Source organism: Pseudomassariella vexata, assembly GCF_002105095.1.
Source record: "Pseudomassariella vexata strain CBS 129021 chromosome Unknown BCR38scaffold_11, whole genome shotgun sequence".
NCBI lineage: Eukaryota > Fungi > Ascomycota > Sordariomycetes > Amphisphaeriales > Pseudomassariaceae > Pseudomassariella > Pseudomassariella vexata.
In genome coordinates, this window is record NW_024467966.1 from 231000 (window position 1) to 255248 (window position 24249).

The 24249-nt window shown below is 49.6% G+C and overlaps 8 protein-coding genes and 2 non-coding genes across 10 annotated transcripts; 3 read left to right on the forward strand and 7 right to left on the reverse strand.

The window, feature by feature from the left end:
- Nucleotides 1-945, reverse strand: BCR38DRAFT_312429 (DNA glycosylase; the record flags this gene model as incomplete). Its single annotated transcript, XM_040854665.1, has 1 exon — nucleotides 1-945. A coding segment is annotated over one exon (945 nt), but the record flags the coding sequence as incomplete, so codon positions are not given.
- Nucleotides 946-2854: 1909 nt separating this feature from the next.
- Nucleotides 2855-3588, reverse strand: BCR38DRAFT_459628 (RmlC-like cupin domain-containing protein; the record flags this gene model as incomplete). Its single annotated transcript, XM_040862309.1, has 4 exons — nucleotides 2855-2955; nucleotides 2992-3169; nucleotides 3206-3512; nucleotides 3548-3588. 4 exons carry the CDS (start codon nucleotides 3586-3588, stop codon nucleotides 2855-2857), a joined length of 627 nt encoding a protein of 208 aa, XP_040712798.1.
- A 2098-nt stretch (nucleotides 3589-5686) lies between these two features.
- BCR38DRAFT_298527 (amidophosphoribosyltransferase) lies at nucleotides 5687-8803 on the forward strand (the record flags this gene model as incomplete). Its single annotated transcript, XM_040854525.1, has 14 exons — nucleotides 5687-5777; nucleotides 5896-5910; nucleotides 6136-6193; nucleotides 6335-6407; nucleotides 6574-6602; nucleotides 6716-6882; nucleotides 6962-7021; nucleotides 7080-7368; nucleotides 7525-7538; nucleotides 7608-7853; nucleotides 8020-8118; nucleotides 8212-8325; nucleotides 8395-8474; nucleotides 8639-8803. Coding segments are annotated over 14 exons (1500 nt in total), but the record flags the coding sequence as incomplete, so codon positions are not given.
- A 1695-nt stretch (nucleotides 8804-10498) lies between these two features.
- Nucleotides 10499-13252, reverse strand: BCR38DRAFT_374061 (glycoside hydrolase superfamily; the record flags this gene model as incomplete). Its single annotated transcript, XM_040857319.1, has 5 exons — nucleotides 12884-13252; nucleotides 12380-12827; nucleotides 11848-12276; nucleotides 10949-11711; nucleotides 10499-10615 (listed from the first exon to the last, which is right to left on the reverse strand). Coding segments are annotated over exons 1-5 (1842 nt in total), but the record flags the coding sequence as incomplete, so codon positions are not given.
- Nucleotides 13253-15115: 1863 nt separating this feature from the next.
- On the reverse strand, nucleotides 15116-16052 carry BCR38DRAFT_487635 (uncharacterized protein; the record flags this gene model as incomplete). Its single annotated transcript, XM_040864179.1, has 2 exons — nucleotides 15116-15816; nucleotides 15857-16052. The coding sequence occupies 2 exons, from the start codon at nucleotides 16050-16052 to the stop codon at nucleotides 15116-15118; spliced, it is 897 nt and encodes a 298-aa protein (XP_040712801.1).
- A 1187-nt stretch (nucleotides 16053-17239) lies between these two features.
- Nucleotides 17240-18297, reverse strand: BCR38DRAFT_41633 (uncharacterized protein). The gene is made up of 5 exons (XM_040859094.1): nucleotides 17824-18297; nucleotides 17738-17766; nucleotides 17508-17684; nucleotides 17389-17451; nucleotides 17240-17308 (listed from the first exon to the last, which is right to left on the reverse strand). The coding sequence occupies exons 1-5, from the start codon at nucleotides 17999-18001 to the stop codon at nucleotides 17276-17278; spliced, it is 480 nt and encodes a 159-aa protein (XP_040712802.1). The 5' UTR covers nucleotides 18002-18297; the 3' UTR covers nucleotides 17240-17275.
- Nucleotides 18298-19218: 921 nt separating this feature from the next.
- BCR38DRAFT_t251 lies at nucleotides 19219-19321 on the forward strand. The gene has a single exon. It is a non-coding gene; the product is annotated as a tRNA-Thr (tRNA).
- Nucleotides 19322-21289: 1968 nt separating this feature from the next.
- Nucleotides 21290-21360, forward strand: BCR38DRAFT_t252. Its single transcript has one exon. It is a non-coding gene; the product is annotated as a tRNA-Gly (tRNA).
- Nucleotides 21361-21607: 247 nt separating this feature from the next.
- Nucleotides 21608-22325, reverse strand: BCR38DRAFT_374064 (glutathione-dependent formaldehyde-activating GFA; the record flags this gene model as incomplete). The annotated part of the gene is made up of 2 exons (XM_040857320.1): nucleotides 22069-22325; nucleotides 21608-21946 (listed from the first exon to the last, which is right to left on the reverse strand). Coding segments are annotated over exons 1-2 (453 nt in total), but the record flags the coding sequence as incomplete, so codon positions are not given.
- Nucleotides 22326-22610: 285 nt separating this feature from the next.
- BCR38DRAFT_495924 (glycoside hydrolase family 28 protein) lies at nucleotides 22611-24129 on the reverse strand (the record flags this gene model as incomplete). Its single annotated transcript, XM_040864745.1, has 4 exons — nucleotides 22611-22733; nucleotides 22789-22890; nucleotides 22986-23495; nucleotides 23578-24129. 4 exons carry the CDS (start codon nucleotides 24127-24129, stop codon nucleotides 22611-22613), a joined length of 1287 nt encoding a protein of 428 aa, XP_040712804.1.
- Nucleotides 24130-24249: the final 120 nt, after the last annotated feature.

Below are 24249 nucleotides of genomic sequence, written 5' to 3' on the forward strand. Positions count from 1 at the left end.
TTCTTTCTTGGTATAGCGATCGAGGAGATCTTCAAGGGGACAAATTGTTTTATTCCAGGCTTTGGTCCCAGTGAAGCTCTTGTCATTGCATCTGTGGCAGGTCTTGCCATGGCGGATAAACAGCTGGTGTAGACCATACTTGAGGTGGTCTGGACATCGAACCTCCAGATGATGGAATGTGTTGTCTTCATTGGTCTTCTCCGGTACCCATCGTAACCACTTCGACATGCGATATACATGAGTGTCCACTGCGAAGCATGGCTTCTGTAGAGAGAAGAGTGTGACGCATGCAGCTGTCTTCACACCGACTCCAGGATACCTGACAAGGTGTCGCATTGCTTCGTCTTTTGTCATGCCGTGCATATGGTCCAAGGACAGGATCTCCTGATCTGTCTTCAGGATCTCCAGATTCTTCTGACCTTCCGTCTTATCAGATGCCCCAGCAATGTCCGTCTCGACGCCAGTTTTCTTTTCCTCAAGAAATGCTGCCCGGCGTTCCATATTCTCCTCGTAAACCATGTTCAAGATTGCTTGAATGTGCTTGGACTTGATTCTTCCTAAGCCACCGTCCTTGAGCTGCTCAAATAGCTCTCCGTAAGACGCAGTTCTGACCTTGTTCCAGTTGACACTGCCTTTTCCGACACCTTCCTCAAGTATGCCAAACTTCTTCACCAAGGCCTGCAACATTTTATCGGCTGCCTCAAATGTTACTGAACCGCTCAAGACGGTTCGGATGAGCCCATCTAGAACAGACGGCACCTCCCCGCATCCAGCGACCTCGAGTGATGGAGCCGGGATTGTTTCCGGGGGCAATGAAGGGACATCGGCGTGTATGTCAGCCAAGACACGATAGACTTGTTCACACTGTTCTGCACTCGGGCCCTCCCAGTCCGGATAAGGTGTCTCTCCAGGAATCAGGCCGTACGGGTTGTCCTTGCTTTTCCTGCTTTGTCTCTTTGGCCTCAATTGCCCACTTTGAGCGTCGGGCTCATTGGCATCATTAGATGGCTTATTTTCGGTCTTAACCACTATGCTCGCCACGTCTCTTCGGCGTTTTTTTCGTGGTTGCTCAATCTCCAGGTTGTTCACCTCGGTTTGGGTCTCACTGGTGACTGTGGCGGAGACTAGAGACTGATCCACCAATGTTTTGACGTTTCTGGATCGCAGACCATATTGTGTTTGTCCCCCCTGAGACTCTTCAGTCGCATCAACTGAGGTAATGGTCGTATTTGCCAGTATGTCATTCGTCATGACCTCCACTTTTGACTCTATGATAGGAGCCTCCGTGTTAACACTTGATTTACCGGTTGGGGGGCTGACCAATGCACCTATGGATGTATTGGCAGTGCCAGGCGTCCAGAGTCGACCAAGGTTATGAGGCAATATATCCCAACCACCTCGGATAGGCTCAGAAGGCATCTTGCAAACTCGCTTCCGCTTGGGTCCGATAATCTGTGGTGAGCCTACACTGACTTCACTTCTGATAATGACAGCAATGCTGTCAGTGCTCAACTTAGCAGATGGTGCAGATGGTGGCGGAGCGAGAGGTGACTGGAGGGCCTCCTCAACCTGCGAGCGTATCTCTGTGTGTGGTGACGTTGATGATGAAACTGGTACAGCCTCGGCTGCCCTCCTGGCAGCAGCACGAGTCTGCATCGTGAGGATGATAATTACTGATCCACAAACTCCTAAATAGAGGTTGATTGAAGACTACTCAGCGAATATGTAACAAGTGGTGATAAGGCGAAGTCAACGACTCCAGAATGAGGGTTGGTCAGTGACTGACTGGCGACTTCTTCATAAGGCGACAAGGTAGGGCCGACAACTTTTAGAATAGGAGTGGTTGGTCAATGGCTGCTTGGGGAGTTCTCAATTCAAGTTCGTAGAGTAGACTCGACGATACGATGGGCTTGCAGGCTCCAGTGAATTTTCCTGTAAAGCGAGAATTTGTCGACAACGAACTTGTGATGCCCAAGAGGAATACTGAGCTCAATCAGCGGCTCCTCAATAGTAAGAAAATAATATTAAAGATACTTTCTCACACAATGTCTGTGGTTCATGACTTCCTTGTCCAGAGTTAGACAGTGAATCAGAATCTGCCTTGCAATTTGAGAACAAACAGATAGTGAATGGCTGATTTGCACAAAAGGAAAAAGAAGGAGAAAATTCAAGCAACAACTTCATGAATACCTAGTGAATAAATGCCTCTGTTAAGATGTACAAAGTTGGCGATTTCCTTGTAGTGGTGATACTTGGCAAGGAAAGAGCGCAGGGCGAAATTATCTGAGCCAAAGTATTTGGGCTTTAGTGGATTCAGATGTTGAGGCTTGCTCCTTCCTTCAGACATCAAATGAACCGCAGCTTCCTCTTGTTCAAAACCTGTCTCAGTAAGCCCAGGGGCTTAAATAATTGATAAGTACCAACCTCAAATAACCTGAACACATAACAATATTTGAGAACGCAAGTCTGTTTGTGGGTTTGGCCGATCTCCATCCAGTCTGCACTTTGAAACAATGCTCCCCGTTCCAATCACCAGATACAGGCCCAATAATTCCGGGAGAATCATTGAAGTGGAATATTGAAAAGATAAGCCTATGTGAAGTATGTAAATGCCACAAGTAGTTTTGATTTTGTAAGTAAACAACTATTGACATCCAATGGTTCTTTTGATGTGTAAAGAATATGCAAATGAGTACCAACTTTGAACAAACAAATTTACAATGCATGACCTAACAACGCCTTGTGAAACCATCTATAGAAGAAATCAGGAATTCGAGTGCTCTATGCTATGTCAAGTACAATGACTTCAGCTTCAACCTCGCCTACACTTTCAATACCCAATTGTACCCAGCATTCACTCTATCAATACTCCACCGCCATCCCTGGGAAAATATTCTCTGCCGTCCAACCAAATTACGGCCTTGCCGGCCTTGGTCATTGGAAGATGGACGAATACTTTCCTCTTGTTGTTTCGGTAGCCCTGTCACCAACCGTCCACTGGAATTTCTGCATAGATGGGAATTGTTCTCGCGATTGAGGGTTCTGCGTTGTTCTCTTCCTCAATCGAGGCCTCGCGGCCGCCTTTCATTGGACTCAGGATGGGGAAAAATGCCTTCCCCTTTTCATCCTCATCAAAGCGCCGAGTGTGGTATCTCGGCGGCAGCCCGCGCTTCCATGGGATAGCTCAGATCTGAAGAAAGTGGACTGGATCCTTCCGATGCTCGTTGTACTCAGAGTGCGCGATTCCAGTGCCGCCAGTTGTAAACTGGACATCACCACGGCACATGGGGTAGAAAAGAATCACTTTCTCCGCCTTCGGCACTTTTTTCAGCATAGAATCGCGACGAGTGAGTTCTCCTGAGATCATGTAGTTGAAAATCTCGAAATCGCGGTGGGGATGAGTCGGGAAGCCCGAGCTGGGCTTGATACGGTTCTCGTTCAACACATGGAGAGTTCCAAAGCGAGAGAACCTCGGATCATACCTATCAGCGAAACTGAAGCTTTGGTAAGTGCTCAACCATGGTTAGAGTGCCCGCGGGTACCTGACCAATGAGGTGTGAATTTTGCATGAGAAAAAGCATTGGACATTGTGTTCTTGATCCGTTTTATGGATTTTGTTAATTCTAAGCGGCCTTTGGTCGTGGATATGTGAAGGTATCAAGTGCAATGGTGGATTTGACTGTGTCCGTGACTCTGGGGATGATAAAGTGAAAAAATTTACTTAGAAGCTTCTGTAGAATGACAAACTTGATGTCGTGTATCGTGTATAGAAAGCAATAACATGGAAATGACGAAAATGGAGGGGAGAAGAATGAAGGGTGTCATCTATAGACCTCTGGTAGGGCTTCTAGGGTAATCGGGCGAGATCTTGGAGCAATGGCAGATGATTGGAAGGTAATGACTTACCTTTAATCCGAAGTTGATAAGATAAAACTTATTCTATAGCTCTATCCCTTTACTTTCAAATATGAAATAGTACGTATAGTCTATTACTCAGAATGGCGTACTTACGACCGTTTTTGCTCGTGGCAATGTGTAATGCTCCAATTCTGGATTGCGATGCACTAACGTTGCTTATGGGCGATTAGCTCATGCTTAAACAAACACTAATCCCTGCGTGGCCCGCTACACCGAAAGCAGCTAGGTTAGCTTGGTTGCTGACGAAGACCATAAAAGTCCAAACGGCGAACCCAGGTGAGTTGACTACACTCGAATATCGCTAATCCCGTGTTATTTATCTTGCGCTGTGCCATTTATTTTTCCAGCTACTTACTTGGAAGAGCTTTGGCTAATGCCTGTCACTGAGATCTAGACACTGTGTACGAGGTATATAGGTAGTACACAGGTAGCTAACACCGAAATGACCGACTACCTACAGGTGACAATATAGCGTCACTCATGATATGTAAGTACGCACTCGGGTATCACTAAATCCTGCAATGTTTTCTGATAGGAGGCAATAACTTTAACAGTTGCCTTCCATAGTTATAGCTCAGTTCTCGCCCAATACCTACCTGTAAAGTTGAATAACCTTGGCAGTAGACCTCGGAAGTTGCAAATGGCTAAACCGCGGAAGTCAGGTTGAGGCGCCTTTTGCTGCTTCCGATATCGCGAGCCTCTTCACTAGAAGGAATTGGGGGATTGGAAGAGGCAAGCATGCTTGATAATCCCAATGTGCATCGTGGATTTATGATTGTTGATTTAATTTGAAGGGTTCAGGCTGACGAAAGCCAGTTCTTTCACTATTCACGAAAAAGACTTGCTTGCTCATGGGAAGTACGAAGTATAATTCCATATGAAAACGAAGTTTCGGAGAATTACTTTATCCGGCTCACTTGAATTTTCTGATCAGCACCAATCATCCTCCACTTTAAATTTTTCTCTACATTAACCAGTTGGTCAGCAAGATTCGAAATTTCCTCAGATGAAAACTAGTTAGCCATGATGTTTGTATTGCATAGATATCCTCCTTATTGTAGTGCATATGCACTCTTTTCTCTTCGAGTGAATTTCAAATCAAGACGTGTGCCTTGAGTCAGTTCACACTTATTCTGGTCCACCCCACCATTCAGCCAAATTATTACCTGCCGTGGTGCTTATCCTTATCGGAGACGACTATTTTGCCTCGATCGTGAATTCTGACGTGAAGCTATCCCACTACCCCGCGAATTCTAGGCACTCCTTGTCACAACTCATCGTCGTCCTTCACCACTGCTGCAACGAATTTGACTGTTCGACTTCGACAGCAGCTATCACTGCCAGCTTTACAACCCAGCTACACCATCCGCCATTCCTGGCCATTGGCGTTACTGTCGCATTACAATCAGAGAAGGTAAGCATGGCCTTGTTTCCAGTTTCTGTGCTCGCATACTCCTCTCGATGTATCTATGGACTATCATGAGGCCACGGTCATGATGTTAGCCCGTCCCAGGCCCTTGGAATCCCATCAGACCAGCGAGGGCTTGTGGTTACGAGCAATGACACAATACTGCAAAGACGCTCATCCATACATCCTGAGGAGTATTTGCGTTGCCATTTCATGATGAGCACTGTTTATTTTCAAATGTTCGACTGCCTAGATTATGCTGCGGATACTTAACCATCTCTGACCTACCTTCGTCTCGATTCTGTCTATATTGCCATAACTGTACGGAGCACAGCTAACCACTGTCATCAGGCTCGGAAGATGTGTGGCATTATCGCCCTGATCCTTGGGCATATCGGTGATGATGTCCCGGCTGCCGTGGATCTCCACAACGCATTATATTTCCTACAGCGTTCGTCACTCTCGGTGTCCTTATTAATTATCCCTACTTGTCGCGTCCCAGGGGTGATATACTGTGTAAAAAGCAGTCAAGATACAAGTAATAGGTACTAACACTGAGAATCAACTAGACCGAGGCCAAGATGGTATGTCTTCAAGCTATATGTCCCTTTTTCCAATTGCCCAAACAGCAAGTGTGAGCTTCGAGCAGGGTCCAACGTACATCGTTGATGCGCTGAGGAAGGAAAAGAGATTCCCTGGTAGGACTAGGCATGGACCTCTAGCCTAGTCACATACTTCAAGCACACTGGACCCTACCGATGAAACCTCCGCTGGTTTGACCCGACCTAACTAACTCGATCATCTGCCAGCTTGCGGTATAGCCACATGCGCTGCTGGAGGCCGCATCTATCAATGCAAGGGCAATGGGTGAGGAACTTCTCCAGTCGCAAATATTTTCCGTCTGTCTCAGGAGCAGGGGTCTCGCAAAACCCTGACGAGAGTGTCCCTGAGACCGCCGAGCATTACAAGCACCCACAATGAAATTGTTGCTAAGTCTCGTTGGAATAGTCGAGCAGAGGATGTGTTCCAGAACGGCAAAAGTGTTGAGCATTTGCTGGGCTCTATGGGACTTGGCCATTTGGTTCGTATAATCTGTGCTCCCCTGGTTTGGCTTCAACCCACCACCCCACCCTCCTTCCTCTCCCCCTTTTTTTAACCCAACCGGGTCTGAGTCTTACTGCCCTCATGATATGGCATACAACGCAAATGCCGCAAAGCAGAAATTGCTGACTTTGGTTGCCAAATAGCGGTACCCAACTGCAGGCACCAGCTCAAGGTAAGCGCGCCTATTAAACTCTATTCCCGATGTGGACTGTTCACCCCTGGACGGTGTACATTCCTTTATGTGCTGCTCTAGCCGTTTGTAGAGTATTCCCTGACACTGAGTAGTGCTGAGGCTCAGCCTTTTTACGTCAATTCGCCCTATGGCATAACCCTTGCGCACAATGGCAACCTGATCAACGCGCCGGAATTACGCGCATTCCTTGACGAGGAGGCACACCGGCACATCAACACTGATAGTGACAGTGAACTCATGCTCAACATCTTCGCGAGCGGTACGTATTCCCACGTGAGCTAATTGCCATTGTTGGTCGGCTCACTGGTCAAACTTTGAATGCTGACTCTGTTTCATAGAACTGAACCACACTGGAAAGGCTCGTGTTAACGAGAACGATTTGTTCAACGCACTCTCACGTGAGTCTCATTGCTGCTTGTGCTCTACCGTGTAGCCTTTTAACTAACGTCAGAGAAGGCATGTATGGACGATGCAAGGGAGCCTGGGCATGTACCGCTATGATAGCTGGCTTTGGCGTTTTGGGCTTCCGCGATTCCTGGGGCATCAGACCTCTCATTATTGGCGAACGCCCATCTGCGACTTTACCTGGCGCAATCGACTACATGATGGCAAGCGAATCTATCGCACTACGTCAGCTTGGATTTGGAAAGTTCCGAGATATCAAACCAGGCGAGGCCGTCTTCATCCAAAAGGGCGGACGACCAGTCTTCCGACAGGTGCAACCGGCTCTCAGTTACACTCCAGAGTAAGCAACACTCAGCCTCTTTGGCTCTCAAGCCTGTCCCTAGAACAAAAATTCATAGTGGCTTTTTTGCGCGCCTTTGCTCTTAGAGTAAGGCTAAGAGCCCATGACCACCTCCTCGATTCTCCCTGAAGCTTAAGCTAACTCTCGTTCGTGTAGCATCTTCGAGTACGGTACGCGGCTTCAAGAATCTCTTCGACACAACTTCCAAAGCGAATGAAGGCTAATATGGGCTATCACAGTGTATTTCGGCCGTCCCGACTCTATCATGGACGGAATCTCTGTGCACAAGAGTCGTCAGGTGATGGGCTACAAGCTAGCGAACAAAATTCGAGAGCTTCTTGGTGAAGAGGCCATCAAGGAGATTGATGCGGTGATCCCTATTCCAGAGACTGCGAACACCTCTGCTGCATGTGTTGCTGAGAGTTTGGGCAAGCCATATTGTCAGGGCTTCGTGAAGAATCGTTATATATTCCGAACCTTCATCAGTAAGTCACATTCTAAATGATCTGGTCCTCTGTTTCTCTAGGATTTCGTGGAGAACTCCGTCACGGTGGCTGGTTAAGAGCTTCCGCTCTTTCAACATGCCTCGGGGCCGCTAACTTATTTTTGTACTTGACCTTGAAGTAGTGATGGCTAACCTGTTTCCTACAGTGCCCGGCCAAGAAGAACGTACGAAAGGTGTCCGGAAGAAGCTCAGCCCTGTTCTGGACGAGTTCGAGGGGCGATGTGTCCTTCTGGTTGACGACTCAAGTATGTCCACCACTTTTGACTTACCCGAAACCTTTTCCTAAATGGAAAGGTAATCATTATTGGGCTCTGGTACATGACACTAATATGAGCTAGTTGTCCGAGGTACTACAAGTAGAGAGATCGTGACGATGGCCAGGGAGGCAGGGGCGAGAAAGGTCTACTTTGCTAGTTGCGCGCCGCCGATTCGGTTCCCTCATATTTTTGGAAGTATGCAACCTCGGAATATCTAATTTCTCATCCCCACCTCACAGTGACAATTACTTACTTTTTATGCAGTCGATTTGGCGGCAAAATCCGACCTGATTGCAACTGACCGGAACCGCCAGGCTATAGCCAAAGAGATTGGTGCTGAGGAAGTATGTCCCCCTAACTGTCGTCCAATGCCCCTTCCTAGCCTATCACGAAGACAAAAACTGCCCAACGAGGTCTATTTTGGGAAGAAGTGCCTTGAGACTTGACAAGGACCTCCTGATGCTAGCTTGGCATTCAAATTATGTCAAATGCTAATCTGTTCCCGCAGGTCTTCTACCAGGATCTGAAAGACCTCGAAGAAGCATGTGCTGAGTGTTCACCGGAAGACGGCCCCAAGAATTTCGAAGTGGGAGTATTCTGTGGCAAATACGTCACGCCGGTCCCCGATGGATATTTTGAGCATCTGGATGAGCTCCGAGGCAAGAAGAAACGCAGCAAGTTGGCCGCTTCTTCCGCCGCGGACGCCCACCAGGTCGCAAGTAGCGGTCCAGTCCGCATTGCCGATGGCACCGCAGGGACTCACAGCGAGGCAGCGGGAGACAGGATTGTGCCGCTGTCCCCCATCCGCGGAGACATTAGTCTTCACAATCTTGCCAAGGACGCCGACCGACGCTAAGGACGGGCATATCAGGGAATATTGACCAAGCTTGGCTGGCAAGGACCATGCCGCATTGGAGATTAGGTTAGGCAAAGATCATGCATCTTGTAGACAGATGTGACGTGAGAACGTCGTGGTCTACTTCGCTACCCACTGGATCCAGTATGGTCAACCCAAACCTGGAGGTGCACAGGGATAGGAGATTAGGCTAGGTGATAACTACACTATCTTGCTATCTGATGGAACTTGTGTGGTTTTTGTCGTCTTGTGGAGTACCCTATATGGTTTTGGCGTGATTGGCTCATGGACAGTTGTCCGAATCGGTGCTCTCTACGGTAATCCTGGGACTTTCTAGTTGGTCGTATTAACGCCGATGTAGCCATGCCATGCGAGAAACCTATTATATCCATTAAAACTAAATACTATAGACCAAGGGCGGGGCTTTATAGTGTGTCCGTTTCATCATCACGCTTGTAACGGTGCTGTCAAAACCGCTATAAAACCAAGCAACTTAATTATCTCAAAAATTCACCCCTCCGGACAGAACCAAGTTACACAGCCAGAGCCAGAACAGCAATCATCACAGCGCATGAGCTGAACGCTGAGGTCCGACCAGCCCCGGCAGTGACAACAGGCGCGGTAGCGCTCGCCGACTTATCACTACTCTCCCTTGACATGCTGCTACTCAGTATAGTTGACGGCATGTACGAGTCCTTGCCCGTAGTCGAAGCGGCGCCGCCGGTGCTGTTTGTCTTGCTTGTGGCGTAGACGGGTACGGTGAGAGTGGTGAAGAAGTCGGAGGGTGTGCTGCTGGGATAGACGCCGAAAGCTTCCGTTATTGAGGTGCTGGTGGTGGTGGTGGGCTTGAGGCCGGAGCCTGAATCAAAGTCAGGGCCGCCAGCGGGGTAGGTTTCCGAAATGACAGTGCTGGGGCTGAGGGTGGATTCAGAAACCCCGTTTCCACCGGCCGGGTAAGTGGTAACCGGAGAGACGGTCTTCGTGATCTCGATGATTTCTTTGGTTGGGCCGGATCCAGAGCTACCGTTTCCGCCAGCTCGGTACGTCGTCGCGGATGCGGTAGGCTTAGGATGAGTCTTCTCTGTCTCGGTCACGGGGCAGACGGTGATGTACGAGATGATTTCCGTGGTGACGGATCCGATGGGGCAGTTGGTCACTGAGGGCGGGCACGCGGTTACAGTGCTAATCTCGGTCGAGTAGACAGTGCTGGTGGTCAAGGGGACAGCTACTGAAGTTGGATTTTGCGTAGCGGTGACGGGACACATGGTGACGTAGAGAGGGATCGTCTCGGTGACGACGCCTCCCTTTCCTGGACAGTTGGTCACAGTTGGTGCGCAGGAAGTCACGGTATATACCCTAGTGGTGTAGACGGTGCTCGTTGTGTACTCCGTAGCCGATGCTGTTCCTATTACGGAAGCCTGGTAGGATGTAGTCTCCGAAGCACCGTACGTCATGGTCTCAGACATATCATATACGGAAGTCTCCGAAGCACCGTACTTCGTGGTCTCAGACATACCATATGTGAAGGTATCCGAAGCACCGTACGTCGTAGTCTCAGAGATACCATATGTGAAGGTATCCGAAGCACCGTACGTCGTAGTCTCAGAGATACCATATGCGGAAGTTTCTGACGCGCCGTATGTTGTGGTCTCAGAGATACTATATTCGGAAGTTTCCGAAGCACCGTACGTCGTAGTCTCAGAGATACCATATGTGGTCTCCGAAGCACCGTACGTCGTGGTCTCAGAGATACCATATGCGGAAGTTTCTGAAGCACCGTACGTTGTGGTCTCAGAGATACCATGTGTGGAAGTCTCCGAAGCACCGTAAGTCGTGGTCTCAGAGATACCATATGCGGAAGTTTCCGAAGCACCGTACGTCGTAGTCTCAGAGATACCATATGTGAAGGTATCCGAAGCACCGTAAGTCGTGGTCTCAGAGATACCATATGTGGTGGTCTCCGAAGCACCGTACGTTGTGGTCTCAGAGATACCATGTGTGGAAGTCTCCGAAGCACCGTAAGTCGTGGTCTCAGAGATACCATATGCGGAAGTTTCCGAAGCACCGTACGTCGTAGTCTCAGAGATACCATATGTGGAAGTCTCCGAAGCACCGTAAGTCGTGGTCTCAGAGATACCATATGTGGTGGTCTCCGAAGCACCATAGGTAGTAGTGGCAGAATAGCTCGAGGTCTCCGACATGGTATATGAGCTTGAAGTCTCGTCCTCAGGAAGCGAGTCGCCAGTGATGGTCGGGGTAGCACCGTATGACAACGTGTTAGAGGTCGTCTCCGGGGCGGTAGTGCTACTCGTGATAGCGTAGGAGCTACTGCTCAAACTCTCAGTCGCCGGGTAGCTGTACGTCGTAGTAACGGAGTAGGCAGTTGTTTCATCGTCACAATCATCCGTGCAGTAATCGTCGTTATCATCAGAGCTGGTTGAGCTGCTGGTGTAGGTACGGGTGCGGATGCTGAACGACGAATTCCTGTATGGAGGTACGGTGATGGTCGGGAACGGAGCGGACAATGTTGTTGATGAGATGGGGTAAGACGTGGTGCGCTCAGTCGATGATGCATTTGAGGTGCCGGAATATGTCTCACTCACGGTAGAGGAGGCATGCGAGCTGCTGTTGGACGAAGTCGTCGAAGACACAACGTAGGATGAACTGCTAATAGCATCACCATCGCATGCGCCATACTGAAGAGCCTCGTGAATTGAGTCGTAGTCTGTTTAGAAATAGGAATTAGTAATTAATACGTAATTAGGAATTCGGGGGGTTGAACGGGGGCTTCTAAATCGGTTCCACAGGCAGTGCCTTCTGGAAATCGCAGTAGGACGTTAGCGCATTCGACGGTTGCTTACAAGTCTTGCTATCCTTAATATTCTGCGACGCGTAGTATGCATCCCGCAGCATAACACCACCAAAGTGTGCCTTGGAGCGGTAGTCGCAGATAAGGGTCTTTGCCGCTTCAGGCGTGATATACCCGGAGGCGGCAGCATTGGGGGATCCCGGAAGACCGATGTAAAGCTCCGCGTCTTTGTTGGCAGTGGTCTCGATGAAAGTCTCCCAGTCATCGTAGTTGAAGGCCTCGGTCGTTGCGTCGCAGCCCTCGTTGTTGTAGAACTGGATCCAGATCTTGTCGAATTGGGCCTCAGCCAGGATGCTGTCCATCTGGAAGTACTGGGTGGACAGGGGGCATTGAGGCGCGGCGGTGAGGATGATGTCCTCATCATAGTTGTTGATAAGCTCACGCAACTTGTTAATCATTGCGATGTAGGGTTGCTGGTCAGCTACTCGGTATGTTAGTGGTTTGCACTAGAAAGGGAATGGTCAACGGTCTCTGCAGGGCCATTGCAAGCAGGTCCATGTTGTTACACAGAAATGACAACGTACCAAACTTGGTCTTAATATCAAAGTCAAAACCATCAACACAGGTATGGTCGTACTCGCCGATATCGAATGGTCGGGGGCCTTCATAGCCAGACTGGAAAGGGCCGAAAGCCTCGAACATGAATTGGGCAAAGTACTCGCCTTCGGCAACCGAAGATACGGAGTAGTCGCTTTGCCAGTTCATCTCACCACCAATCGAGAGCAGAACCTTCTTGCCTAGGGTCTGGCACTTCTTGATGTCGTCCTTGATGAACGAACAACCGCTGAGGAGCTTCGAGTTCTGACCATTTTTGACATAGACATCGGCCGCGCAGTGTGCAGCGAAGTTGGTTCCTGGGTAATGAGTGCCATTTCCGTGTTCAGGTGAGTTGTTCACGAAGCCAAGGGTAATGTAGTCGATGGAAGTCGATTCACAGTACTGGCCGAGGGTGTCACCAACACCTGCTTGTCCCTGTTCCCAACTGTCAGCAACCAAATTGGAGACTATTCTTGATGAGTGTGACTTGCCCAATAGGTGTTAACCTTGTAAGACTTTGTGGCCAGGACCGGGGCGGCCGAGAGCGCGGCCGCAGCAAGTGATCTTGTGAAATGCATTTGAATGAGTGATTACGATTATTATAGACAAAAAAGGTAGTGAAGTGGCCGAAACCGGTAGGTAATGAGTGTAGTGATCAACGAGAACAATAAAAGGACGCAAACCAAACGGTCGCAACGGCTGGCTATCAGACCGCGTATTAACGACTCAACAAGCTGGAGATGGGGATAAAAGAGAGGGAAGGCAAGTCGAGAAAGAGAAAGGCGGCAGGTATAATAAGAACATTCGTCCCATCCAGTTCACGACCATGCACCCCGAATTGGGCGTAGGTCATTACCCCCGACTAAAACAAAGTCCAGTGTAGTTAGCCTATGCCCTGCACAGACGAGGCGCCTACTAAACCCATGCCCGTTGCCGTATTTTCCACTGGGCGGCGGTAAGCTCACAATGGGGAGCTGGTCGTTGTGCGGTCGTTCCGGCTATTCTAGTTGTGCAGCTCACGCTAGGAACGCCACAGTCAATATTGGTGATATCAAATCCTAGGAACAGGAATAGCGTCTCCCTCAGCAACCAGGTCCACCACAGACTAGAGGAGTATGGATGAGCTGATGACTAGTCGCCAAAATAGGTAGACGGGTACTATAGAGAAATGCCAAGTAGACCAGCCCTTTTCTAATTGGGAAATCTGGATTCCCAGCCAGGGGCCGCCTCAGCGTCGGGAAGCAATCCGAGAACACTGACCACATCTTGGCCAGGAGATCTTGTCCAATTCCGATGCTGCAGAGTGAGCTTGTTCGATGGAGAATTTGGAACTAGAGGAAAAGATCATCACTGGTTGCCGACATGGCTATGCCCATGATGATGAGCTGTTGACGTCGTGTGCGAGTATGTCTAAATGCATTTATCCTTTTCCTTCATTCCTGCGCTGGTGTCAAGCAGTAAGGAAACGCAGCTGTGCCTGGAAGCATGCGATGCCCTACTCCAATATCCCATGCATATCAGTTGGATACCACCATTCTGCGCCCTACGCGCCCTAGTGATGCCAATAGAGAAAGCAATCGTGTGAAAGTGGGTGTGCCCGGTAAGGTAGGCTCTTTCAAGAGGGTGCCAGTCTCGCACCTATTGCCCGAACGCTACGACCTCCTCTGATGAGCACTTCTCATGTCGTCGTTGCCTGTTGGCTGTGAATGATCGCAGATGTTGATTCTCAAAACGCATCAGACGTCTGCTCACATGAAGCTCTGGACAGGCACCCCCTCACAGTCACAAGTGAGACGGGGCGAACAGCCCGAAATGACCAACAGCTCGGCTTTTTCCTCAGTAACTGTTGGTGGGTGAACTAATACGCACCAGCGTTAGCCCGCTGAAAACAGAAACGTTGCAACGGGATCGAGTACTTCGTATCCGATGGGCCTGATGAACAACGAGAAAATAACACTAGTGTAAAAAGTAAGCACGAATGAGGCAAAGTTCAGGCACCAGGCACCAGCCTCAATAAACAACTCTCCGAGTAATCTCCACATGACTCCCGTACCCCGGTTGCACTCCTTTGGGTCGGTCCAATGTATGGAGCTGCGACTTTGCACCGTGTACCGAAGTACTTACGTTCCTTTACTTAAGTCAGCGGCCAAACAACGAACATCATTGACAACCGGCCATATCTTGAAAACAATTCTATGGATATTAAATGTACCTACGACACTAGAGTCCCCACACAGCTATCAACTCTGGCATCTGCCCTACCTTAGCGTTGTATATGCGTATACTTCACCCTGTTTCGTGAACCCAATGTCTGTTCCTTCCCTCTACGTGTTCTTCGTTCACTCCTTCTGATCACTGTAGTTCTTTCCCGATTTATTTTAAGTTGAAAAGTATCTCCGGGCGACATTTACCTCTTCCCTTGTCAACGGTATCGCAGGCCACCACGTTCGCAGCGTTAGCCAAGAACTGGCGGAGGTAGTCCGTTCCAGGGTTCATCTGGAGTCGGCCTTGGTCTTTAACCTGCCGCACCGTTTGCCAAATTTCCATAGATTGTCCTTCCGGAACTACCTGATGCGAGGCTGTGAACCATCCAACGGCCTCGCACATGACGTCTCCATAGCTTGTTCGAAGGTCCCGCCCGTGGCTTTCGGTGAATAGCTGATGAGGGCCACGGCCCTGGAAAACTCATAGAATGAGTGCGTCACGGCTGTCATTAGAAGTTCCTATGGTTCGACGCGGTAAGCGTTGTTTGACGACGAAGACGTTAGCAACGTCTCAGTTGTCCCCTTTGACAGTCGGAACTGGCGGGACATGGCGTCACCAAACGTGATTTTTCTCTGACCCAGCCCCCCGAACTCCGAAAAATTTTCTTCCCCCTTGACCAATTCGGTGTCGTTATCATAACTGCAGGGAGGCTTTTGTACACCATTCCTGCTCTTGAGCCAAGCCTGGAAGGACAATGGTGGCTTTTGCAGCTGCTGGCAATCATTGAGGGAAGTCTCCCAGATCCCAGAGGATATGCGCCAGGACACCAGATCTACCACAAGGTGGTGAGCGGTCAAATGCAGATCCTGTTTTCCTTCCATCTCGAGGAGGACTGCGATGAAAACTGGGCCCTGGCGAATGTCGATCCTCTTCTCAGTTGCTTTCATGATGGGAGCCATTTCCTCCGTACCTCGCGGATGGTGCGTCTCAAAGAACCCGGGGACTTCTTCCCTCGGGACGATGCTTTGATCCCCAACCCCCGTACTCCTGTCCTGATGAAAACGAGCTCGCAGCATCGAGTGTATGTCGACAACTGTGGTGATGGCATTGGCCATGTCTGTAGGCAGGACGCGCCGGCTGGGCTGCAGGATACTGCTTTGGTTGAACCGTCCGAGCCCCCTGGAAAATGGGGGGAAACCACTGCTGCACCGGCGAGAGGCTGAAGGGGCAGTGGTCAGTTTCTTCAACTTGATTTTCACGGTATTTGCCGTCAGCTTGCAGGCGGTTCGTGATCAGAGAAGCCAGCGCGGCAAAACCTTTCGTCTTGAGGACGTCCTGCACCGCCACCGATCCAACCCCGTCGGAGCGACATCTGGCCATGACTTGCCTAGCCGAGATAGAGTCGTCGCCCAGAAGTATGAATGATGTGTTGGTCGATATCAACTCTGACGCCATGTTGAGCACATTGGCCCATATGTTCCGAAGCTGGGTTTCCAGTACGTTGGCTGGCTCGCTATGAGTCTCGGCGACCGGTGCTAGGCAATTTGAGGAGCTAAGCTGGGATTCCGAAAGATGCCCACGCTATCACTGCTCGCGAAGTGACTTTGTCTTCCAGTAAGTGCAATTCAGTTTCATTGTTGCCGGAGCCGGGCGCATCAACGTCGACATCCACCCTGCACAGAGACAGCAAAGCAACCAGATGCTTATTGCGCTTTCCTGTCGTCTCATCAAGAATCACGGCGGCTTGGGAAACACGAGCGTACCGGAAGACCTGTCGCTCGATTTAAACGTCTCACAACGCCGCCCACGAATCTTGACCTGCGAGTTTTTGCGACCCACAGACATTTGTACCGTGTGGCTGTTGGCGCACTAGGTCACCCGTCCGATACATACGCCGTGACTTGGCTACGTATGCGCATGTGCAACACAGAGGCTTCCAAGTTCGCGTTCTTTCTCTTAACTTTAGAAATACTAGATTTTGGTAATCACATCTATTGAAAATATCCAGTGAATCCTGGCTTGATTTACCCGCTTCGAGACAGTGCTACGTAAACTTCGGCCCCAAATGCTTCCATGTTCCGTTTGGCTCCAGGTGGCTCCGTCTTTATAACATGAGTGTAGAGAATACTTCTTAAGCAGTATATACCAGAGTGTGCGCTGCGAGCAGCGCAAGGATGTCACCTACATGTGCTACCTTAATGGGCGTAAAGGCAACCATTATTTGATCGATGAGGCTATCCGCACTGAGAGAAATAGATTATCTAGAGGGTAAAGGTATCTCAACTTCAAACCGGGAATGCGTTAGATGTTGTTCAGTTTATTACTCAATTAATTACATATATACGTAGTTAGCTTTAATGGATAATGTCTGTATATATTGTATATCAAAGACAGCACTCTTCCACGACACAGCAACTAGCAGCCACCAACGACTACGCCTAAATAGCCGCTTGGTTGATCCTGATGTCTTGAAACTGCCCATTCCGAGCTGGGTCCTTTAGACTTCTGCGACTGAAGCGGCAGTGTTAATAATCCAACGTCATGTTGTTCGACGCGTAACCTTATTGTTATTTCTGTCGAGCTGGGAGGCCGCTCGCCCCGTTGGCTGTTCCTCATCGGATTTTCTATCGAGTCCGGTGCGTAATGATGTCGAACTCCCCATCGGACTAAGCCTCAAGCTAGTCGATATGTGTCTCATCTGAGAAGCTTTCCTTTTTTGCGGTGAAACTGAGTCAGCGGCAACAGTGGACAGTAGACAACAAGTATATATACAAATAGCGGGATAACGTACACCGAAAGCAGACGGATCAAAGTAGCCCCCGAGGGCTGTCTTGCGTGGTTCTTGGTCAATGGCCTGTTCCCGTTAATCGCAACTCAAGTTATTATTTGTTGACTGGATTGCCTACGTACCCACTTCAAATGGGAGATGATGAACTGAGTGCATTCACGTATATCATCAAAGATGTCGGGCTTCTCCCATTCGTCACACAACTGCCCGTCTTGCCCTGTTGGGCTCTCAATGCTTTTTCGGGATGCTCCACGATACGCTTCTGCATCTTGGACCAGCTTACACACAGGAAAATGCCCCTAGCGTTCTTCAGTATGTACAGTCAGGCTCCACAACTCTGGGGACACTTTACGCCAACGCGAAAATTCGCGCACTTCGCACCTACACCCTCTAACATTTTAACCACCACAATTATATCAAAATGAGGCCGAATCTCACCGAATTTGCGCAGCAAGTAATGGCTGATCATCGGCCTGGCTGTGAGTATACTCAAGTCCAACGGGCGGCCATGGTAACGGCAGTTATGTGCGGTATCCCGCAGACTACCGTGGCTAGCCTCTTTAACGTACACCGATCGACCGTCACGAAATCCCTGGTGTCCTGGAAATCTCGCCATAACTTCGATTCGCTAGCTCGAAGCGGTCGTCGCCCTAGATTTTCACGTCGGGGTAAGCGTTTCCTCGTTCAATTATGCAAGCGTAATCGAAATTGGACTTATAAGGAGCTTATGCAATCTATGAGTGGCAAGGTTTCGAAGAGTACCCTTCGGAGGTACCTATGCGCCGTTAATATGAAGAAATGGCGTGCGCTTAAGCGCATACCACTCACCAAAGAATTAGCAGCCGATCGCCTTGCATTTGCAACTTATTAGCTCGAAAATCTGGAGGAATTGATGACGGTATAGCCTCCGGCGTACCGAGGGTTCCCCCGCTAATCTAGTCCACAGGTAATCTTCTCCGACGAGTCCTCTATACAGAATTCTACGTCATCCCCGACCGCCTGGGTCTTCCGATTTCCGAGCGAGAAGTATAATAAGGACTTCGTGAATCTTAAGGCACACGTAAAAGCGAATATTTCGGTTATGGTCTGGGGTGGGATCTACGTCGAGGGAGGAGTAGGGAAGAAGAGCGACCTGATCGTGATGGAGCGACCCCCCCAGGAGGAGGGTAAGAGACAGAAGGGCTACAATACCTGGCGTTATCTTAAGGCCTTGAGGTAGGGCTTACTCCCATTTTATAAGGATTGGCAGCATTTTCAGCAAGATAATGCGAAGATACACCTCTCGGCGTAAGCTATGGAGTGGTTCGGCCGGCACGCTATTTCTCTAATAGACTGGCCAGCGCATTCCCCAGATCTCAACCCTATAGAGCACGTATGGGCCTGGTTAAAGAGGTATCTATCTAGGGAATGCCCTGAATTCTTTATCCTAAAAAAGACTAGCTGAATATTGAGAAATTTAAAGCTGCGCTGCAGTTAGCGTGGAAGGCAGTACCGGCAGCGCTGATTAAGAAGCTATACGATGTGACGGTCAACCCTCGCAGACTCACTACAACCAGGTGACGTACAGCTGGAACACCTGCCATGGCAGTGCCAGGTGGGAAGCCAATCATAACCCTTGTAGGAGCCCCGCCAAGCGTGGATGACTTAGTCGCGCTCCCTCAAACCTAAGTTGTCATCTTCTTTCCTTCGCTCCTTAGAGTAGAATCTTGGTCGATAGCACCTAATCGAGGTCTATACCCATGCGATGCAACCCAGGTCGTGACATACGACACTCTAGAGCATAGGCTCCGCGCTATTATTAAATCCCGCGGCTGGTATACAAAATATTATTATGTCGGCTGGTGTAGTTGGTCACTTCGCTGGTAGATAAGTCCCGATTTGAGCCTCGCCCACTTGGGTCGGTGACGAGTCGCGGGTTCGAATCCCGCAGCTGACACACAAGGGGGTTTAGTCAACCCTTACGGCGCGCTGCCCACCTTGTTGACTTCGCCTACCTAGCGATAATAGGGAGATTGGTGCAGTTTAGGATTACGAGCATCCTAGCCAGTCGACCGTCAAGCACTACGTCGGCGGAATATAACTCGACAGCCGGTCCAGAATTCGAATCGTTAATCCGACCCCTTATCGGACCCCCTCTCGCCGCGATTCTTGCGAGCGTCTAGACCACGTTACGGTCTATCCACTTGAGCGTATGGTTGAGATGTATACGCTCGACGAGAACCCCAATTAGCAGATACTACGACTTGTCGCGACAAAAAATAGTCGAGCATCTTCTGCACATCAGCAGCATCCCACCCCTGAGGACGAATTTAAGTGCCACATTACCACACTTATCGGTAGTTCAGGCAGGGGTTGTAGCACAGACTTAGGGAGGGACAGGAGGTTTAGTAGTCGTTTGGCTACAAGTTTACCTGTATAACCGCCCGACGCGGCTTAAGGGCCCGCTATATCATCTATAGCCCCTTAAGGGAGTACTTGTAGAGGTACCGAGGGTTAACACCTACGGCGTATTTAATATTATATTATTTTAATATTATTATTATTAAATACGCCGTAGGCTCGAAGCCCCCGGTACCTCTACAAGTGCTCCCGTATGTCAAACCGTGCCCTAATGGCTGGACTAAATACATACGCTGCTACGTAGGTTCGCTCTATTAGCGACTGCGTTACATCCACCACAATACTATGTTAGTTCTCACCCTACTAACTGTCAGAGAACAGAATGCCATAGGCACCAGTGGGTGTCAGGACACTGAACGCAAGACACCGGTGGGGCGCCGGAGGGGTGTTTCGGACAAAAGACTCCCGAGTCATGATTACAATCTATGTGAAGCTTTGGGATGACGAGAGTCAAGATCCTTGGCATCGCCGACCCTGCTGTTATGCCGGGTCCAAGCGGCGGCCTAGCTATCTATATAAGGACCATCTCGAAGTAGGATAGGGAAGGAGCAGAGATCAATGCATCACCGTGGGCACCCCTACCTGAGACCGCCAGTGACCACCCGGTGCTACGTAGGAGGGACGCCCGTTACTCCCCATCACTCTGTACTATTGCCTTCGGCCTAGCCGTACCCTGACACTAACAAAGTCCCCCTGAGAAGATCGATATTACAAAATATTAATCTACGGGTTATAAGCTTCAAAATGACTCTATTTTAATACCTGTAGCCTATATATTCATAGAGACATGCCATATTAAAATCCCAGTCCCCTAAAGAGCGCTGTAGTAAAAGTGGAGTGTCCCCAGACTTTTGGAGCCTGACTGTAGCTTCGAATCCTCCCGAGTATTTCGTTTTCCGAAGGTTGTATACAGCGGAGTAGCTGGTTTAGTCCTCTCTGCCCTTGCTTGGGTTTGGGATTCTGCGTCGGGCGAGTTCCTCATCTGAATCATAAGTATGCAGCGATCCCTGAAGATTCCTGAGGCCACGGTCTATTATTAGGGCGTTATCTACTGCATTCTCATGTTGGAACCTTTCTGAGCGCGGACAAAGTCCAGTTCAATCTACGGTTCACTACTTTAAGTCACAGGGTACCCCTAGGATAATTAGCATTAAGAAGCTGGGTGCGTCATGTTTACTACTTTTGTCCCAGGCACTTCTAATGTCTAGCTGATTCACAGGTACTACATGGGTATGCACCTCCATCTACACCCCTTAGTATGGTAGCTGAGTATCAAATGAGCGCTAAGTTGTTCAATAAAGTAAATATATCAGCTTTCCCACGCTCGATAAGTGATGAGACCTTTTTGCCACTCATTCTTACAGTTTAAGTGCAGTGGTGAGAGTCACACAGTTTAGCGATGAGTGAGTGGGTCAACTGCGCACTAATGGAACATCGATATATTTTTTGAAAAGACCAACTCATTCATCGGCCCTTGGAAGCAGCCTTTCCGGGTTAATTGCAGGCACTAGTGGTTTAGTGGTAAAATCCATCGTTGCCATCGATGGGCCCCGCGTTCGATTCGCGGCTAGTGCAAAGATTTATTTTTACTTTTATCACCGTTGAACCTCATCAGTAGTTTAGCTCTTCATTTTGCTCCATTGCGACACTTGGATATACGACATTGAAGCGTCTTTACACACTGAGCTTGTGCGGCAATTTCTCTTTATTTTTTATCACTACTTTTAAACCTGAGTAGCCCATCCCCAAAGCCCTACTTCATCAACAACCCCTCTTCACTAGTTCTCGCAAACCTCTTCCCATACCTACCGACGATCCCTGCCGTAACGCCCTTAATCTCATTCTCGCAAAACAAATTCGCACCGCATGTATTTGCTAGTGCAAATGCAAACACATCTTCGCCCTTCTCCCCATCGCCAACCAAAAACTCGGGATCCACAGTACCAACGGCCAATCCTACCTCATCGCCCTTGCCGTCGGCCCAATACAGAAAGCTACCGCATTTGGTGCAGAAACTGCGCTGACAACCCGGCGTAGCCTCGAAGTTCTCGAGCGTGCTTGTCGATGTGAGGAAGGACATCTGCGCCTTGCGGATGTCGTGGGCGTAGAAGATAAGCGAGCCCGTGTTGCGGCGGCATTGCGTGCATTGGCAGCTTCCGCTCTGTGGGGTGGGTGGTTAGCTCGATGACGTTTTCTCGACTGGAGGCAAGGCATGCTGAACAGGACTTCAGAGCAACAAGGAAGTCCCTGAAGGCGGTCTTGTTGGTCCAAGGGAGTGCCTACCGCTTTCAAGAAGTCGTGATCCGGGGGGAAATCGACCTTGTATCTCACCGAGCCGCAGAGGCAGCCACCGGTGACGAACTCGGGTTTGGCAAAGTTGTCAGGAGTGGGTGGCATCCTTTTGGTCAATTGGCTGTTATACTTGGTGGAAGATGGAGGATGTCGTTCAGAGTTTCCTGGTCAACCTGGAAACTACTTGACATGATTCAAGTCGGCGCAGCTGTGGCATTCTAAGTATTTCAGCGGCTGCTTCTCTGTTTGAGAAGGCGTCGCAGTGGTGACATATCAGCAACATGTCGAATGCGCCTTAATGTTGATGTGTAACTGTTCTAAAGAACCCAAAAGAGCAATAGATCGGCTTGGCTTGTCCAATAAGCAGCAGCAATGCAGGCTGCTTCCGCCGTATCGGGTAGGTAGCCGTCTTGGCGGCGCCCTCGGGGGTTTGAGCACTAAGACTGCTGTTATTCACTACTAATGCAATTATTTCATTAAAGTATGGTGGAAGACTACTTGATAGCCAAAGGGGGTCGACCCCCCAGCAGTTCCTAAGATGAAGTACAGTTGAACCCCTCCAAGTCAACCGTGTCAAATCCATTGCAAATCCACTGAGGTGCCTTTCCACTCGGCGGGGTGATGGAAATATTGCGAGCGTGGATGTTGTAGCATTGCTACCAGTCGAGTTAGCATTATCCACAACTTCGCACATGAGAACCCATAACAAACCTCGGATGATGAGCATACGAGAGTGCCAACTCTCGGGTCGTACTTCTTGGACGAGGTGCCCGTGAAATCGAGGAAATAAATGTCCGATATCGTCATGTTAGACTGCAAATGATCGTTAGGACGGCTGTCAAGAGGGGGGAGGGGGGAGGGGGCGGGGGCATAAGATTGGAGAGTGAGCGGAAATCCTCCCAACTTACAGGATACATCTGGCACAGTGTCGTGTTGGACTGCCCATAACACTGATTGAGCTCAATTATCCAGTCGTTGTTGACATTATGATACATCTCATACGTAACATTCCTCACATACCCAGCACCACCACCCCCATTCAGCCCCGGCTCGAACGCAGTGTCGATGCCAGGCCAGACCTTGATGCGCGCGCCGTCGCCCGCGTTGGACATGGTATTGTTGTACACGTACACGTTCTCGACAATGTCGTACTCCAAGGGGTACTGGCCCAAAGAGCCGACGGAGATGCCGTGCGATCCGTTGCATGAAAGACCCTGGACGACGATGTTGGTGCTGTTGGGCTTGAAGGACACGCAGTCGTCGCCATTGTTGACTATAGAGTCCTGGATGACGACCGAGTCGGAGCGCAAGGTGTCCCAGCCGTCTGTGTTCTTGGCTGGATTGCTGGATGTGCTGCCGACGTTGATTGTTACGTCGCTGACGAGGATGTCGGAACTGTTGGCGATGAGGTTGAACCACTGCTTCATGTCAGTCACTGGAAATTCATGCATTACGGCGTCTTCTTACATTTGGCGAGTTGATCATGTTGATGCCAGCAACGCTTCCGCCTTGCAGGCCGTCGAGCACCAAAGTGATGGGTCGCAGCAGAGTCGGCTCTGCTGCGAACTGGTCGTACCAGGCCTGACCATTGCCGTCTAGCAACCCAATTCCACCGCCATATATATTTACGTCCTTGCCGCCAAACTTCCAAAATGTAGACGAATTCTGGTAATCGTACTTAAACGAGTTTTCGACCCAGTAATCGATGTCGTCGGTGAAGGTGATGCTGCCAGAGAGTGCAACATCGACGCCGTTGAGGAATGTCAAGTCCAGCGCCGTGCCAATAGTGTAGTCTGAATCCAGAACAACTGTGCCTCCATTGTTGCAATCGTTAAAAGCTTGCAGAATGGCTGAGGCATCATCGTCGCCAGAACCTCTGGAGGTGACGGAGCAGGTCTTATTTCTCTGAGGCGACGTTGGCAGCGGATGACTGAGGGTTTTCGGATACGGTTCGATGTTTGGCCGCGATATCGAGGATTTGCCAGCAAGTCTTGCGCTAGATGCGACTGCCAAACCGGCCACGACCGCGCTGGTGATGACTTTTGACACCATCGTGGGGATTATTTATGACTTTTCAAAGATCCAGCCACGACTAAGACCAACTGCGACCCTGATTGACATATTGCCCTATGAAAGTAAATCTACGTGCTGGTATATATGATTAAGTCGATC